We start from the raw sequence: 18,197 nt of genomic DNA, 5'->3' as shown, positions 1-18,197 counted from the left end.
TCATAGATTTTTAAAATATTTTATTTATTTATTCATGAGACAGAGGGGGAGGGCAGAGAAACAGGCAGAGGGAGAAGCAGGCTCTATGCAGGGAGCCTGATGTGGGGCTGGATCCCAGAACTCCAGGATCACTCCCTGAGCCGAAGGCAGACACCCAACCACTGAGCCACCCAGGCATCCCATTGATTTTATTTTTAATGAAAACTAGAAAACTTGTTAAAATATCATCCACAACCCCATAGTTATACAACTACTATGTTTTTGTTCAACATAATTTTAAGTCAAAAAAGTATCTAATTGGAAGAAACATTTTAAAAATGCTTTTTTCACCTTCAAATGATTAATTAAGAGTATTTTTAGAACCACAGATTTTAACAGATTTTTTAAAACTGGGTGTGCTAGGCACTATAAATGTGTGGACAGAGAGATCTCTAAGACCATTTTCCATTTTTTGAATTAGTATAGATTTGTTTTTGTGTTGTTGCTGTTGTTTCAGCCACAGTTAAAGAACTTCCTTCCTAACACTAGTTTTATCTCTTGTCATTCCACTCCTCACCTCGCCCACCTCCTTGCTCTGGGATTCCTGTAGAACTGAACCTGCTAACAAGCCACACAGGCTTTATATATCTCCAATCTCTGCTCTTCTTTCCCACTGGGAATGTACCTTAGTAAGCAGTGGGGGCACCCAAGGAGCACTGAGAAGCTGGGAGACCTAGGTTGGAAGAAAGCCTACTTTTAACTCCGGACCATTCTGTGACCTTTACAGATTCTGCCTTCAGTAACAACTGATGCTTAAGTCTCAGGCTCACTTCCTGTCTACAGGAAGCATGGATCCCTGTGACTCCTTATGTTCCTGCACTCCTTGTACATCCTCCCAGCACCTGTCACCACCTGCTGAAATTGTCTGTTTGTCCCCAGAAGACTGCAATTCCTCTAGGGCACCGGACCATATCCAATTATATCCCTGGGTCTAGCACAAGACTTAAAACGTAATAAACTCAAAGTAAGAGTTGGCTGAAATGAGTACAGTAAAAAACAGTCTCTAAAATGCTGACAATCATTTGTAACCAAAAATTATTCTAAGAGGCAAATGATCACTATATAAGTCTGAACTAATTTCATTAAGAATAGCATTAACATTATGGAGCTCATGCATTAACATTATGGAGCTCATGTGCCAAGCACTGTACTAAGAGTTTCACATGTGTTATGTCACTTAATCCCTAAACGCAGTCTGGCATGTGAGGAGAACTCCTCTTAACTCCACTTAACTGATGAGGAAGCAAAGGCTTTCCAGAGGTCCAGTCATTTAGACAAAGTCACAAAGCTGGTATGTGCCATGGTGGAATCCAACATCTCCCCTATGCTCACTTTCTGAAGACTGGAAAGATGCCCCCTGGAGTTCCACCAAATACTCTGACTAAATACTAACTGCAGAAACAATCACTGCCTGAAAGCCTTAAAAGGGAAAAAAAAAAAAAAAAGGCAGTAACAATAACTGGAGATGGAATTTGAAAGAAAAGCCTTTGTTTCTCAGTAAACTTGTCCCAAATGGTAATCAAATAACCTGTTTAAGATGACCAGTCACGAGTGTAAGTCTTGGCAATTATTTTAAGTGTTGGTTAGAATATTTAGGAAAAACAAATATATGTAATGTTGAAAAAGTGCTTAAGATGACAATGTTCATACATGAGTCAATTAACATGTCCTACTTTCTGTAACCTGCTATCATCTGGTTTACCACCGTATTTCTGCTCTCTGCTGGGGCTGTTTTAGCTTCTACAACATCTTCTCTACTTTGGTCAAGCTTCAGTAGTGACCGTTAATACTAGAAAGAGGAGGAATACAAAAAGGTATTTATGATTCTTTTTCCTAGAAAAATTATCTTCTCGGAGCAGTTTCTGATGGTTATCCTTTCTACAAGTAAGAAAACTCTGAAAAGGTACAAAGTGGAAAAAGCCAAAGATCTCCCTCCAACTTCAGACATTCAGGTCAAAAAGAAGTCAGACTTCTTGTATACAGAAGGCTGTACCATATTTTACTTAACTGATTCTCTGCTGATGGATACTTAGTTTGCTTTCAATCTTTTGCTATTATAAATAATGTCATAATGAGTAATCCTGCATATATTTTAATCATGTGGATGTAACTATGTCTCAGGGTAAATTATCAGATATGAGCCACTCACTCAAAGGGCACATACATTTTTTATTTTAATAGACAGTATAAAAGCGTCCTTCAAAGATGAGGTTGTATCAATTTATATTCTCACCAGAGATGTAGAGCACTTGTTTCCTCAATGAGATTTTTATCTGTATTTATGGGTCATTTGTATTTCATTTTCCATTAAGGGTTTGTATCTTTGGCTTATTTCTCTATTGGATTTATTACTCTTTTACTTAATGATTGGTAGTAGCATTTTCATTAAATTTAAAATAGTTTGGTATTTTATTCACTTTATTTTAAACTTGGATTTAGAAATCTTTTTTTCAAAACTATTCCCATACCAAAACACAACATCATATCATGGAAAAATTCAAGGAAAGAAGTAAGAGGTTTAACTAGTATAAGTTCTAAAGGCAAAAGACAAGGAATCTTTTCCCTCTTATGTTAATAGGTTACGAAGGAATGTAATGATTCACAAAGAAAATAACCCTTAGGAGAGAAACAGAACTTTTTCATATGGTGATCATTACAGTTTCTCATGTTTTGAGACTTCAATTTTTTATTGGGAGATACTGCAAAATACATATATACATGTACATATATATATAAATAAACATGGAGATACCACAAAAATATAAGCACATTTATGCATATAAATATATGTATGTATTTGTCTAAATAAACTTGCTTCAAGTGTTGCAAATATTTGTTCCATTTTAAAACTCCTGATAAAAAGGATCCACAGATAACACACATGAAGTAAAGCAACAAAGAAGTTTATGTGCTGAAGATGTTTGTATCAAAACTTTTCAAAAAAAAAAAAAAAAAAAACTTTTCAGAATCTCCTAAACTGAACTTCTCCTGCCTCTATAGAGTTACAGAGTTGTGGTTTTTTGTGGTTTTTGTTTTGTTTTTTTTTAAAAGGTTATTTCTAGTCTAAATATTCAAAACAGAGAGACCATGTACACTTGAAATGCTTTAAAATGTACATATCCAAAATAGATATAAATTTAAGTTGGTGTTTTTACTGAGTAATTTTTATTTAAAAGAATATATATTTTTAAAATTCAGGATATATAAAATCCCCAAAATGAAATATAGATTATAAATTTCCATTAAACCTTTTAGAGAGTTATAAGTATGTTATCAGCTATTAAGACTTACACTAAACAATTTCTATAATAACTCCTCCAATCTCACAATAACCTGATGAGTTGGGTGCCCTATTGTCCCCATGTTACAGATAAAGGAATTGAAGCACAAGGATGCTGCCTAAGATCACAAAGCTTTCAGAGGTGGAGCCAGTATTTAAAAACACAGATAGTGTGGCTCCGGGGCACAAGCTCCATCAAAAGACTGCAAAAGACCATGCAGGTATCTATTCCACTCCATCATCTTGCTAGTCCATGAGTGTTGAGAATCAGGGTTGAATCAATCTTTCTTTCTTTCTTTCTTTCTTTCTTTCTTTCTTTCTTTCTTTCTTTCCTTACTTACTTACTTACTTATTTATTTATGATAGTCACACACAGAGAGAGAGAGGCAGAGACACAGGCAGAGGGAGAAGCAGGCTCCATGCACCGGGAGCCCGACGTGGGATTCGATCCCGGGTCTTCAGGATCGCGCCCTGGGCCAAAGGCAGGCGCTAAACCGCTGCGCCACCCAGGGATCCCCAGGGTTGAATCTTAATAACAAAGCATCACTATAACATTAGCATCCAATTACCCAACTCATAACCTCTACTGCCCTCCTCCACCCTGAACATGTGATGCAGCACTGGACCACCTGAAGAGCACTGCCAGGTACAAGACTGCTGGCGTCCTCATTTATGTCCTCTCAGGGCTTTTGAGTCTGGGTAAGGACAACTGTATACTAGCAGCTGACCCTATCCTGGTCAAATTTTCTTTTTCACTTTCAACTGATATTCAGTGGCTAGAGATCAGGACTTTCTTTAGAAAATCTACCAAAGTGATGCATGTGAATGAATATAGGATGATCCACCGGGAGTACCCACACATTTCCAGAAACCACTGTATGTCCTTGAATTGGCCAGGAGGGTCACCAGTTCAGTACCCCACATTCCCTGTTTGGCACCATATAGATGCCAAACACTACATTTCCTAGGGTTCATACAAGGGAGGGTCTTTGGCAGGTCTTTAGCTGGTCTAAGGCAATGCAAACCAAGAGGCCCGCAGAATAAAAACAGAAGAGTACTGACAAGTAAATGGTGATGTCCTGACCTAGAAGATCATGTAGGACTTTGTCACCCTTTTGTGTTTAGAAATAACTACACATGTTCTAGAAATCAAGCCCCAGGAAAGCCAAGGCTCCTCAGCACTGAGTATCCGTACAGAGGCCATCCCGGCTGAGGTGGAGTTCTCTACTCATTTGTGAAGTGCAGCGTCCGCAAAGTAAGCCCTCAGCCTCAGTAAGCTAGCTGCCCAGAGGCTTTCTCAAAAGCTACTTCAACTATTTAACAAGAACACAAGGCTGATCCCAGATGAACAGCCATCTCCCAGGTTTCCCCATCCACATGTATCTCAGTGCCCTGAAGAGGGGCATGGGGTGGGAGCATGGGACACTGCTGCTAAGATAAGGTCATGCTCAACAGTGGTTGTGATGCCTCTCTGGGGAGGCGCTTACTAAAAAACACCACAGTGATGAAGAGACAGGCCCTCCAGGTAGGATGCCTGATGCAAGGGGTGCTTCATGGATTCCTCCTACAGGTCACCTTAGACATTTCTATTTTTATGCCTGGGTCTCAGTGCCCACCTCCAGACATACAAATCTATCCAATGGGGAAGCTGCAGTGTTCCGCTCTGCAGACCAAGTTAAGGAGTAATGCCTCCCAGGGGCTCTGTGTCAACTGGCAACGTGGTGTTGAAGTATTCTACTCTACCAAGCCAGATTCCTTTAATGTTTCTACCCAGTAGAAACAGCAAAGAGCACTTTACCATTCTCTGTTAGGTAGGGCCATCACACTTAGCAAGGGATGAAGAAAAAGTCTTAGTCTTAGAAACAAATAACAATAAAGAAGGGGTGAATTGCAAGAGAGGAGGAATTCTGAGGACTTCATTCATCTTTAGTTCTAGCACCTTTCTTTCTAAAACTGGTAGATGAAGGAGGTCACTTGAACCAACCAATTCTCAACCAAAAACACCTCTAAGAAAACAGGAAAACTTGCAACTTTTACACTCACTAAAATATGTTAGTTCCTGCAGAACTAAAACCTAGTAAGCCATCATTTAATAAATGTTAGCTTCTGAAGCTTTATTATTACACATAAAAAGCAGTAATAATGATCTCTGTAAGATCCAATGTCTGCCTTACATATACCTCAATTCTGAACCTAGCCTCCAGGCTCACCAGTGAGGCTGACTGGGATGAACACCCTGGGAACCGCTGGGTGTGTGCTAGATCGAGCCTGCGTGGGTTTGCTGGGCAAACCCCAAGGAGCAGCAGACCTGGAAGGCACCACTCACTCTACAGAGAAATAGAGGTACTTGGAGACCAAAGCACAAACCATAAAAGCTTTTTAAAAAGATGTTTTAACATTATAAATAAAAAAGAAACTTGGCTGGGGTGATACAAATATACAGAAATGACACAGTAGTGATGAGCTGCACAGCATCATGAACGTACTAAAAATCACTGATCACACTCTGGAAGGGAATATTTCATGGTATGTAAATATATCCCAAGTAAAAAGGAAACATGGACGTAGGACATGTGTGTCTCCATTCCAATTGGTTCGGAGGAGTTTCTGTCCAGCTGATGCAGAGGGGAGACTGGCAGAATTATGAGTGGTTACCTGCATATTTGTGAACTTGAGTTGAGAGATTTCTGGCCCAGCAGAAATCTTCTGTGCTTTTCCCCAGACTCTCTGACAAACTAGATGCACTCACCATGCTGAGGCTCTCACAGCTGGATGAATGGAGTCCTTTTATTATCCTTTAGCATGTATTTATTCTACATAGACCAAGGTAGGGGTAATCATTTCTGGGAACCAGAATACCAGCAAACATGTGTTCTTATATTCATTCTATAAATGTTTATTAAACATGTACTACAGGCAAAGTACAACTGGAGTCACTGAGGATATAGCAGTGAACGAGACAACATCCCTGCTCTCATGAGCTCGCGTTCAAATTGCAGAAGAGATAGACAATAACACACAAGTCAGGTAGTGACCTCTGCTATGTGAAAAATCAGCAGGGAAGAGCGACAGGAATGCTCTCAAGGAGGGAAACTCTTTTCCACAGGACAGCCAGTGAATAACTCTCTGATGAGGTGATATTTGAATGGAGTCTTGAAGGAAGTGAGAAAACAAATCCTACCAATGTTAGGGAAAGACCGTTACTGAAAGAAATAATCCTAAAATTAATTAACTAACTAATTAATTAATTAATTAATCACACACACACACACACACACACACAACCAGTGGAAAAATAAGGTATGTAAAGGTGACTAAGGAAATGGCCCCCAAAATGAGAAGATGCTCACCCCACAAATTAGAGGAATGCAAATAAAACCACAAACAGACACCAAGTCACATCCATCAGCCTGGAAAATTTAAAATTTGACAATATCACCTGTTTGTGAGGACAGAAAATGGAAAGTCTCCTACACTGGCCTCTGAAGCATAGCCACTCTGAGTACTTTAGGGGGAAAAAAATCTAGTTGAAGATGTGTATATTTTACAATTCAGCTAGCTTTCACTACTAGTTATGGGCCCTAAAGAAACTATTCCTGCACAGGTATACGCGACAGTTTCAATAATGTTCACGGCAGAGTTGAAAACTTCAGAAAACCCTCAATGTCCATCCCCAGGAGAATGACTGATGCACTGTGGGATATTTACAGAACGTACTGCCACATAGCAGTCACAATATCTCAAAAGCAGAAGGCAGCAACACGAGTAAATCTCACAAATATAATATTAAACCAACAAAACTGCGGGGGAAGGATAGAAGTTACTGTTTAATGGGTGTATAGTTTCAGTTTGGGAAGATAAAAACATTCTGGAGATGGATGGTGGTGGTGGTGGTGGTGGTGGTGGTGGTGGTGGTGGTTACACAACAATGTGCATGTATATAATGTCACTGAACTGTACATGTAAAATGGTAAATTTTATTTTTTAAATGGTCAGAAAAAAAGGACAAGTTGCACAATGATACTATTACATACCGTTTTAAAAAATGGAAAACAGCTGTTTGTGGAGTTATAAATATAGAGTGAAGTATAAAAATAGCATGGAATGATAAACACAAAATAGATATTGATTACCTCTGAAACAGAGGAAAGGAAAGAAAATATAGGAAAGAAATTCACAGGGACTATAACTGAATTTATATTTTATTTCTTAAACTACTTAGTAGTTACATGAGTATTTACCATCATATCCTTTAAAATGATTTTAAAAATCAATCATAAACACAAAATTGGTGATAGAGGGCATTATATTTTAAAGTTTAAACACAAGCACTCCATGATGTCTTTGGATGTCTCTATCAGACCTTATGAGGTAAGGACTGTTATTAACCCCATTTTACAGATGAGAAAACTGAGCCCCATGTCCAATATTGCACAGCCAAGAAGTGGTAAGAGATAGGATTCAAACCTAGTCTTGTTTCAGAATCCCAAGCTCAGAACTATCATGCCAAGACAAATCACTGGGAAACAATTAAATACACATCAAGAGGGGAGTGGATCAATCCATTCTGATTGTGTTGCAATTGTGTGTCACACTGTGATGGGAGCTGGGAATACCATGGTAGGCAAAAAGACATGATAGACACTGTGCCTTCTCTCAAGCACCTTTCAAGTTCCTAACTGCTGGATTTAGGCAGTGAGGGATATAAACCAGGGAAGAGGAAGAAGGGAGTCAGGGAAGGCTGCCAAAGGCAAAATTAAACTGTTATATCCACAAGATAGGCAAAATTAATCTATGATGACAGAAGTTGATATTTTAAATAAATATTTTAAATAATGGTATTATAAATAAGAAGTACAGTTGTAAAAATATGTATGGTATGATTTCATCTTGTAAGTAAAATACACACACATATACATACACATGTGAACTAAAACTCTGGAAGACACACAGCATTACAGCAGTAATGTTTTTTATTTTTGAATTCTGGTGGCATAGAAGTCATCTTATTTTCTTCATTATAGTAATACTTATTTTCAAATTGGTTTTTAGCAGATGCTTAAAGAATTAACTGATAAAAAGGAATATCTCTCATTTTTTCATTAAATAATATTGTTGCTTTTGGTTCAAAAGGTTAGTATTTATTACATTAGTATCTACTGTTCACTCTTTCCATTTCATTCTTCCCATCCAACCCACTGCACAGTGGCTTCTACATAAAACATTGTACTTTACCTTCTTTTTGATACAGTTGTTAGAGACCAACTGAGAAAGCAAATTTCTTTTTCCTCATACCTTAACCTTCCCCTTCTATCTTTCTGGAAACTATTTCTTTGAATTGTACAGAACATATCATACTTGCATGGAATTGAACCTTTATCAAATTATTCCCAGACTCACTCTCTCTATGCTCCTCATTTTTTGTTGTTGTTGTTGTTGTTTTTTTATGCTCCCATTTTGAAAGCATCAAAATTTGTGTCCCCTAAGCCTCCTTCTTTGGTCCTCTCTATACCCTTCTTGGGCAATTCTGTCCCCTTCACTACTTCTGACAGCAACCTACCACTGCAGAGATGACTGTCACACCTATCTGTTCATACTGCTGAGTCCCGAAGCCATCTAAGCAATCATCTACCTGACCTGTTTACCTGATGCCTCAAGATGAACCTAAGATGCAACACGTAAATTGTTCCCTAAAACAAGCTTAGGTAGAAGTCTGGAGAAAACCTATTTGCTACAAAACTTCCTGGCCCTGGAGGAAACTGGTCAGCTTGTAGACACTGACTCTGGAGAGCTCAAGCTCAGCGGTCATGGTCTGGTTTCAAAAGTGGCTAAAACCAGGACATCCTTTCACTTAAGCAGAAGAGGGTAAAGCGGCCTTGAGCCCACTGGACAGAATCAACATCCCAGGAGGCCCGTGCCCATCGAGAAGGCTGACAGATTAGATGAAAGGTAAAGAACAAGATAAAGCTCAAAAAAAAGATGATAATAAACAGATCTAGATCGCAGTCAGATGGACTAAGGCTAAGGGTAGACTTTGGCATCAGCGACAGAAGGCAGAAGTAAAGAAAACAGGTTAGAGGTGGTGGGGCAAGATGGTGGAGGAGTAGGGTCCCCAAGTCACCTGTCCTCACCAACCTACCTAGATAACTTTCAAATCATCCTGAACCTACAAATTCAACCTGAGATTTAAAGAAAGAACAGCAGGAACACTAGAGAGAAGAGTTTGCGCTTCTAACTAGTACAACTCGTTTTTAGCCACTCTGCACTGAGCAAAATGACTAGAAAGAAGAACTCACCACAAAAGAAAGAATCAGAAACAGTACTCTCTGCCACAGAGTTACAGAATTTGGATGACAATTCGATGTCAGAAAGCCAATTCAGAAGCACAATTATAAAGCTACTGGTGGCTCTGGAAAAAAAAAAAAAACAACAAAGTATTCAAGAGACATCATGACTGCGCAGAATTTAGATCTAATCAGGTCGAAATTAAAAATCAATTAAATGAGATGTAATCCAAACTGGAGGTCCTAATGACAAGGGTTAATGAGGTAGAAGACAGTATGAATGACATAGAAGACAAGCTGATGGCAAGGAAGGAAGCTGAGGAAAAAAGAGAAAAACAAATAACAGACAAGGAGGAAAGGTAAAAAGAAATAAATGACAGCCTTAGAAGGAAAAAATCTACTTTAATTGGGGTTGCAGAGGGTGCCAAAAGGGACAGAGGACCAGAAAGCATATTTGAACAAATCACAGCTGAGAATTTCCCTAACTTGGGGAGGGAAACAGGCATTCAGATCCACGAGAGTTCCCCCCGACCAAAATCAATAAAAACTGTTCAACACCTCAACATTTAATAGTGAAACTTGCAAATTCCAAAGATAAAGAGAAAATCCTTAAAGCAACAAGAGACAAGAGATCCCTAACTTACATGGGGAGAAATATTAGATTAACAGCACACCTCTCCACAGAGACCTGGCAGGCCAGAAAGGGCTGGCAGGATATATTCAGGGTCCTAAGTGAGAAGAACATGCAGCCAAGAATACTTTATCCAGCAAGGCTCTCATTCAAAATGGAAGGAGAGATAAAGAGCTTCCAAGACAGGCAGGAACTGAAAGAATATGTGACCTCCAAACCAGCTCTGCAAGAAATTTTAAGGGGGACTCTTAAAATTCCCCTTTAAGTAGAAGTTCAGTGGAACAATCCACAAAAACAGGGACTGAATAGGTATCATGATGACACCAAACTCATATCTTTCAATAGTAACCCTGAACCTGAACAGGATTTCACAGATATTTACAGAACTTTACACTGTTTATAGCAGTGATGTCCACAACAGCCAAACTGTGGAAGGAGCCTTGGTGTCCATCGAAATATGAATGGATAAAGATGTGGTATATGTATACAATGGAATATTACTCAACCATTAGAAACAACAAATACCCACCATTTGCTTCAACATGGATGGAACTGGAGGATATTATGCTGAGTGAAGTAAGTCAACTAGGGAAGGACAAACATTATATGGTCTCATTCATTTGGGGAATATAAAAAATAGTGAAAAGGAATAAAGGGGAAAGGAGAGAAAATGAGTGGGAAGTATCAGTGAGGGAGACAGAACATGAGACACCCCTAACTCTGGGAAATGAACAAGGGGTGGTGGAAAGGGAGGTGAGCGGGGGGTTGGGGTGACTGGGTGACGGGCACTGAGGTGGGCACTTGACGGGATGAGCACTGGGTGTTATACTATATGTTGGCAAATCAAACTACAATTTAAATATATATACAAAAAAAAAAAGAAAAGTAAAGCAATCAGGTCAGTAAGTAGGAGAATGAGTCAGAACAATGGAAGGGAGGCTCACTTATCACAAAAAGGAGGGAAAGAGGAAGATATGCTATTTCATTTCATCTAAGATACTCCAGATTGTAAGACACAATCATTTTCTCTTTCTCCTTTATGAAATAACAATGCTACCAATTAAACATGATATGCCATCTCTGGCTGCACCTAGCCAGAAATGCTTAAAAATGACAAAATGTGTACATGGCAACTCAAGAGCAGCAGAGGCACCAGGGCTCCCTCTCAAATGTGATAAAGACAGGAATCTGGGGATACTTGGGGTCTCAATTGGTTAAATGGCAGACTCTTGATTTCAGCTCAGGTCATGATCTGAGATGATTTCCTCAGGTCATGATTTTCTCAGGATCAGGAAATCAAGCCCTGGGCAGGGCTCCAGGGAGTCTGCTTGAGATTCTTTGTCCCTTTCCCTCAGTCCCTTCCCCCTGCTTACATGCTCTCTCTCTAAAAAAATTTTTAGAAAAAGACAGGAACCTGACTTACTATTGGGCCCCCCACAATTGTGCCAGAACACAACACATTCTTGCTAAACACCCCATACTGGCCCAAAATCAGGAAACTGAGTGACTAGGAAAAAAATGTGTTCTCTCCTGTGTCTCCCTTACTAGGAATTCAGACAGAACACTTCTGGTCACCAAACGTGTGAAGGGCTTTCTCCCCACCAAGCAATTCTCTGTGACACTAGAGGGGTGTTTTATAATTTAACTCATTTCTGTCACTGCAGCACACTTTAGATGTCAATGACAAATCTAAATTGTCACCTATGCTTCTGACCATATATATATCAGAGGTCCCTATGACTTTCCTCCCTCAGATTCGGTTAATTTGCTAGAGCAGCTTACAGAACTCAGGGAACCTTACTTACATTTACTAGTTTATTAATGGATACAGAAACACTGACACACAAAGAGACAGGATAAGGTCTGGGAGGGCCCCAGCCCAGGAGCCTCTGTCCCCGCGGATGGGGGTATGTTACTCTTGCGGTATGAATATGTTCATCAACCACGAAGCTCCCCAAACCTTCTGCTGGGATTTTTATGGAGGCTTCCTCACATAGGTATTATCAATTGTTTATTCCCACTTCCAGCCCCTCTCTAGGAAGTGGGGGGGAACAAAGGAGTGGGACCAGCTTGGTCTTTCTGATGACCAGCCCCAGTCTAGGAGTCACCTAGGAGTCCACCCAGAGTCACCTCATTAGAACAACGAGGGTCTTCATGGTCTTACTACTCAGGAACCTACAAGGGCTTTAGGAGCCCTATGTTAAGTATGGGGTCAAAGACAAAATACTAGAACAAGAGATGCTCCTTCTGTTCTTACCGCTTAGAAAATTAGAAATGTCCTAGGAGTTCTGTGCCCAGAACTGGGTATGGGAGCCAATACATAAATATTTTCTATTATCTCACACTGAGATGAAAGACTAAGCTGTCCTTAACATGAATAAATATCAGCAGCATGGAAACATACTATGACCTGATTTTAACAACAAAAAGCAACTCATAAAACTGAATGCTGTATGTAAAAATGCACCCCCCAAAAAGGATTAAACAGAAATACTTTAAACATTAGCAGTAGTTGTCTTGAGGCAATTTCTTTCCTTGCCTCTTTATATTTCTCTTTACTTCCCTCAAAGTTCCATAGTGAACACATGTTTTTATGATCAGAGATAAGGAAGTCAAATATTAAATGCTTTTTTAATCTGCAAATTGTTGGCCACTGGTTTATCTAAATATTCAGTACAAAGCTATCTCATTAATGTACAATAAGCCCTTCTTAACAATGAAACAACATTAACTCCAATAACGTCAGGTAAGAGCATGCTCACATCTGTAGAAAGAGTGCTAATGTTTACATGCAATATGCAAGAAAGTGTAACACAGAAAACTATTTTTGTCTTTCTTTTCAAATATGAGGTTTCAAGAATATCAATATTATCGCTTATACTACTGGATCTACAAGCTGGTGTTATAACATGCTGGCAGAAACACATCTGGCCACATTGCTGATAAAAGGCTACTGCCAAAGGTAGGCAGTGCTGTCTCGTACAAGATGGATTTCTCTTTTTTCAAAAAAGGACTGTTTGACAAGTAGCTATTGTGGACAGATATTGAAACTAACAAATTTTTGGCTGTGTTATCTTGATGGAATTGCTTCTTAACGCCACATACTCCAGTACTAATACATTTCTCCCTCACATTTTAAACAGAACATTCTGACAAAGGATAAAGATCTGGGAGCGTAAACACTATACTTGCCCAGAGTAAAACAAAAACAAAAACAATATCCTCCTACCTTCTTCTACTTTGGGTTACAATAGCTCATAAATAGTCTGAAAATTTGGGGACAAAAAATTTCTGTTTATAAAGTTCAAGAAATTCTTTCTCTTCTAACGCCTTTCCTCGGTAAGCCTAAAATAAGTAACAAAAAAGTACTTAAAGCACTAAAAGCTGAAACAAGTACAAAAGACCACAGTATAGAAGTAGAGATGTTCTAGTTGAAATATCTGAAAAGTCATTTTTATTTAAAAACTCAATAATACCAGATTATAGAAATAATTTGTTTGACCCTAGCTAGTAAGTATAGTTACATCAGTGTTTTATTTTTGAGTGTTAAACCAAAGCAGACCTTTCTTAAAGTTATCTACTGTATCAATAATATAAGATATTCAGAAGGAAATAATGCAGCTAGAGTTAATTTAAGAAAACTTTTGGGACCCCTGGGTAGCTCAGCGGTCAGTATACCACCTGCCTTCCACCTAGGGCGTGATCCTAGAGTCCCAGGATCAAGTCCCACATCAGGCTCCCAGCATGGAGCCTGCTTCTCCCTCTCCCTGTGTCTCTGCCTCTCTGTGTGTCTCTCATGAATAAATAAATAAAATTTAAAAAAAAAAGAGAGAGAGAGAGAACTTTTAAGAGTAGCTTCCTGCCACAGATCTTCTTTCTTAAACGTCAACGTAAACAATACAATAAGAAACATGAACTCTAATTACTACAAAATGCTTAGAAAGCAGTTGCCCTAATCTGCCAGCAGATAGTTTAACATTTTTTTAAAGATTTTTTTAAAAGATTTTATTTATTTATTTATTCATGAAAGACACACACACACACACAGAGAGAGAGAGAGAGAGAAAGAGGCAGAGACACAGGCAGAGGGAGAAGCAGGCTCCATGCAGGGAGCCTGATGTGGGACTCGGTTCTGGGACTCCAGGATCATGCCCTGGGCCAAAGGCAGGTGCTAAACCCCTGAGCCACCCAGGGATCCCAAAGATTTTTTTTTTTTTAATTTATTTGACAGAGAGAGAATGAGAGCACAAAAAAGGAGAGCAGGAGAGGGAGAACCAGATTCCCAGCTTAGCAGGCAGCCCGATGTGGGGCTCGAACGCAGGACCCTGAGATCATCACCTGAGCTGAAGGCAGACACTTAAGTGACTAAGCCACCCAGGGGCCCCTAACATTTTTTTTTAAGTAGGCCCCACATCCAGCACAGAGCCTAATGCAGGGCTCAAACTCACAACCCATGAGATCAGGACCTGAGCCAAATCCAGAGTCACGGATGCTTAACCCACTGAGCCATCCAGGTGCCCCATCTGCCAGCAGATAGTTTTAATAGCCCAAGGAAACTTTTCCAACCAGAGTTACGTGGACATGATAATGATGTTATATGTAAAAAGCTCACAGGTTAGAAAATACTGCAGAACTTCAAGTTATAGCATTACTCTCAATGAGTCAACCCAAAGTACTTAATATTGAATCGGACATGTAAAGGCCTGTAACCTTCAGATAAGAATGCATTTTGTGGAAAATTTTGGCCAAAAGAAAAGAAGTTATTAAGCCATTTTACTAATGCCCACTTCTCATCTTCCACACCTGACTGTGTAGACTAGAATATAGCTTAGGTAACAGTCTCAGATATGTCTGGTAATGCCAGCCCCTGCTGCTTGCTTTCTATCTCATGCATTCTGACCTATAAGCCATGTATCTCCTGTCTCAGCAACAAGTAAAGGTGATATAGCTAAGGGTGAAGTCCAGAGAAAAGGAGATTTTAGGAACCAAAGAAGCACCAAGCTTCCAACTTTATAAATTATCCAAGACAGATCAGAAACCAAATGCCTATTGTGCGTTACCTAAATAATCAATGTTAATCGCCAAACAGCCAAAAAAAAGTACTGATTTAACTTCTCAAGCATAAAATAGGGGAAGGTGGAGTTTGAGTTATCTGAACAATCAAGAAAATGTGTATGTACATCTAATCACTACAGAGCTCTGTTGAGTTTCCACCCATTCATTCTTTTAAGAAACACTTCCAAATATCATTAAATGTGCTGTGCTAGACTTTGTGTGGAATTCAGACACAAGTAAGCAATCCAGTTGAGGAGACAGAATCTAAGATCAAATAAACATACAAAAAAAAAAAAACAGAAGAAACTATGTATGTTTATAGATATAAGACTGAAGAAGGGAGACAGGGACAGCAGTCTGCCACTGGAAAAGGCTTCAAAATTGAAGTAATAATGAAGCCAGCCTTGAAGGTCACACCAGAACTTTTCCAAGTTAAAGAAATGGAAAGAAAGGACAATCTAGGCTCTGCGGAGGTAACCAAAGACTTAGAAAAAGTGGTGGGCACATCTGCAGAAATGCCGACAGAAGCACCTTCCTGGCGCCAGTCAGTGATGAATTAGGAATGGCAAAGTGTGAGCAAAGGAGAGGGAGGGAGGTTTTCTGGGATGGTGAGTGAGTCCCAGATGTGGCCTGCATGTCAAAAGTCACTTGGAATGTTTAAAATGCAGATTCTCAAATCCCACTAGGAATAGGAAATTGTAATTTTTGAAGCTCCTATAGTGATTCTCATTATCTGTCATGTTTGGGTACAGCGTGAAGAACTGCAGGGCAAAAGTAAAGAGAATGGGACAGGGAAATTGCTACAGAAAAAGAAGGGAGGCAGAACTAACAAAAAATACCAACTACTGAGATACAGAGTTAATGGGAAAGAAGAATCAGAGGTACGTGAGGTCTAGAAGAATAGGAAAATGAGTATGATGTAAGAGAAGACATAAGAAAGAGCAAATGTTGGCAGAAAAAGATGAAATCTAGGCATTGTGAAGCTGAGTTCCTCACTGGGTAGGAAATTTGGTCTTAGAGATTCAAGAAAATTCACCTCATATTTAAACATAAACTATCTGCTGGCACTTCTTCTAGAGTTGGTATGAACTGCCACTTTGCCATGTTTTATTAATTAACTTCAGGAGTGTGTATTTCTCTCCCTAAATACACGAAGGGCAAATTATACATATAAGGCAGAGCACTACAAACTTAACAGGAATTCAATAAATATTTATTGAATAATGAAAGTGGAAGTCTAAAAAAAGGTTGAAGGTTTTATTCATTTTTTTATTATTATTATTTTAAAAAGAAAAGGAAAAAACCCACCTCTCTCCACTTCTTTTTTTTCCTCTCTTTTAAAGATGTCATAATTCTTACCTTTGCTGCCAAGGCTTTTAAGCTGTTGAGGAATCTCTGCCAGAAATCCTTGAAGAGTGGGCGGTCGATTTTCTTCAGGCTATCTTTGGTGCTAGCATCCACACTGACATATAGCTGGGTAACTGGTTTGAGGTTCCTTCATAATTTAAAAAAAAAGGGGGGGGGGGAATTATGCCAATGTCAGGCTTTTCACGATGTGAAATTTACAGTCTATAATAGATGTGGTAATTAAACATTTCACAAGGTCTGCAGTCTTCTACCTCTCCCAAAGGGCTGAAGTAATGGCTTTCATAAGGTAACAGAATGGGCTGTCAGTTGATTATTTCTAACCAGGACTGATACCTTCCTTAATAAACTGAAAACATTCAATTACTTAAAACTGGTCCCTCTTCAAACACTAGTTTTTAGTGAAAAGCAAACAAAATGAGATCTAGCTTCAGGTCAGGCACCATCAGCCCCAAGCAATTAGAAGAGGTCTCTGACTTTAGTTTCCCCGTGAACTCTGCCATTCAAGCCTCACAGAGCTGAAATGTCACAAACATGTGGGGTCTGTGCTGACAGGCCATCTCCCATCATCAATTCACTGATAGAAGTTTTCTAAGGAACAAGAAACAACCCAAAGAGCTCAAACCTTCTCTGGAAGGCACAAAACCACATCAACATTTCACCTATGCCTCAGAGAGCCAGAGTGGGTTTAGAGTACAGCTTTGCATGAGCAAAAAAAATGACCTAGTCAGGGACCTTTAAACAATGCAGAGCTAAAAGAGCAACCAAGCCCTTACAAAGGAGCACAACCCCCAAGAAAAATATATGTTGCAGATTATTTTTGCCTTCTTGATCAGTTTCCATGAATACCATTCATTCTCCACTTCTTTCAAATTCACGGACTCTTTTCACTGAAGTCATTCTTATCCAACACACTACTTGCTAGTATACTTGAAGCTCAGATTGTACCCTTTTCAAAACCTCCCTGTTCTCTCTTCAAATGGGTCTCATTATTCATCCTCTTCAATAAATTTACAACTAGAAATGTCCCTTTAATAGTCCTTTGACCAAGTTCTCCCACTACTAACTTTCTGTAACTATTCCAGAATTTGTATTCACCCCTAGAATGTTATGTATGCATTTTTTGCTTCAAAGTCTATGTACTTTTAAAAGTTGAAATATAATTCACATATCATAAAATTCACTATCAAAGTGGCTTATATGCTTTTTGTTATCTATCAATATCAGTCTTATCAATCCTTGAGTGTAAGACCTTGAAGGGCAGGAACCATATTTTTCTTTTTATCCAGCCATACAGGCAGATACTTAAAGCTACTTTTTACTTCATATTGTTGACTTGAGCTAACCCAACTTTTAAGGGAAAGAATGCAGGCCAAACAAATGCTTATAATGATCTGGCTTAGTGACATATGGAAAAATCAGAAGAGTCTAAACCCAAAGTTATTAAAAGTGGAGAAGCTCTGACCAAAGTTAAGAAAGAAGTGATTAAAATACTGGCAGGCTCATTGCTTTAATCCCTCTCCAACGCTGCATACAAAGGGAA

The 18,197-nt window shown here is 39.1% G+C and overlaps 1 protein-coding gene across 5 annotated transcripts in view; it reads right to left on the bottom strand.

Moving 5' to 3' along the window:
- Nucleotides 1-18,197, bottom strand: part of LOC479708 (S-adenosyl-L-methionine-dependent tRNA 4-demethylwyosine synthase TYW1) — a 245,697-nt gene that overhangs the window by 102,325 nt on the left and 125,175 nt on the right. For all 5 annotated transcript variants that reach the window (XM_038539010.1, XM_038539005.1, XM_038539006.1 and 2 more), the window contains exon 13: nucleotides 16,649-16,784. In XM_038539010.1, coding sequence (XP_038394938.1) covers nucleotides 16,649-16,784 — 136 coding nt within the window. The remainder of the gene's footprint in view (nucleotides 1-16,648; nucleotides 16,785-18,197) is intronic.

This window comes from Canis lupus, chromosome 6 (assembly GCF_011100685.1).
Source record: "Canis lupus familiaris isolate Mischka breed German Shepherd chromosome 6, alternate assembly UU_Cfam_GSD_1.0, whole genome shotgun sequence".
NCBI classification, from domain to species: Eukaryota; Metazoa; Chordata; class Mammalia; order Carnivora; family Canidae; genus Canis; species Canis lupus.
The sequence above is the reverse complement of the archived record's forward strand: the minus strand, read 5'-3'. Positions and strand labels throughout refer to the sequence as shown.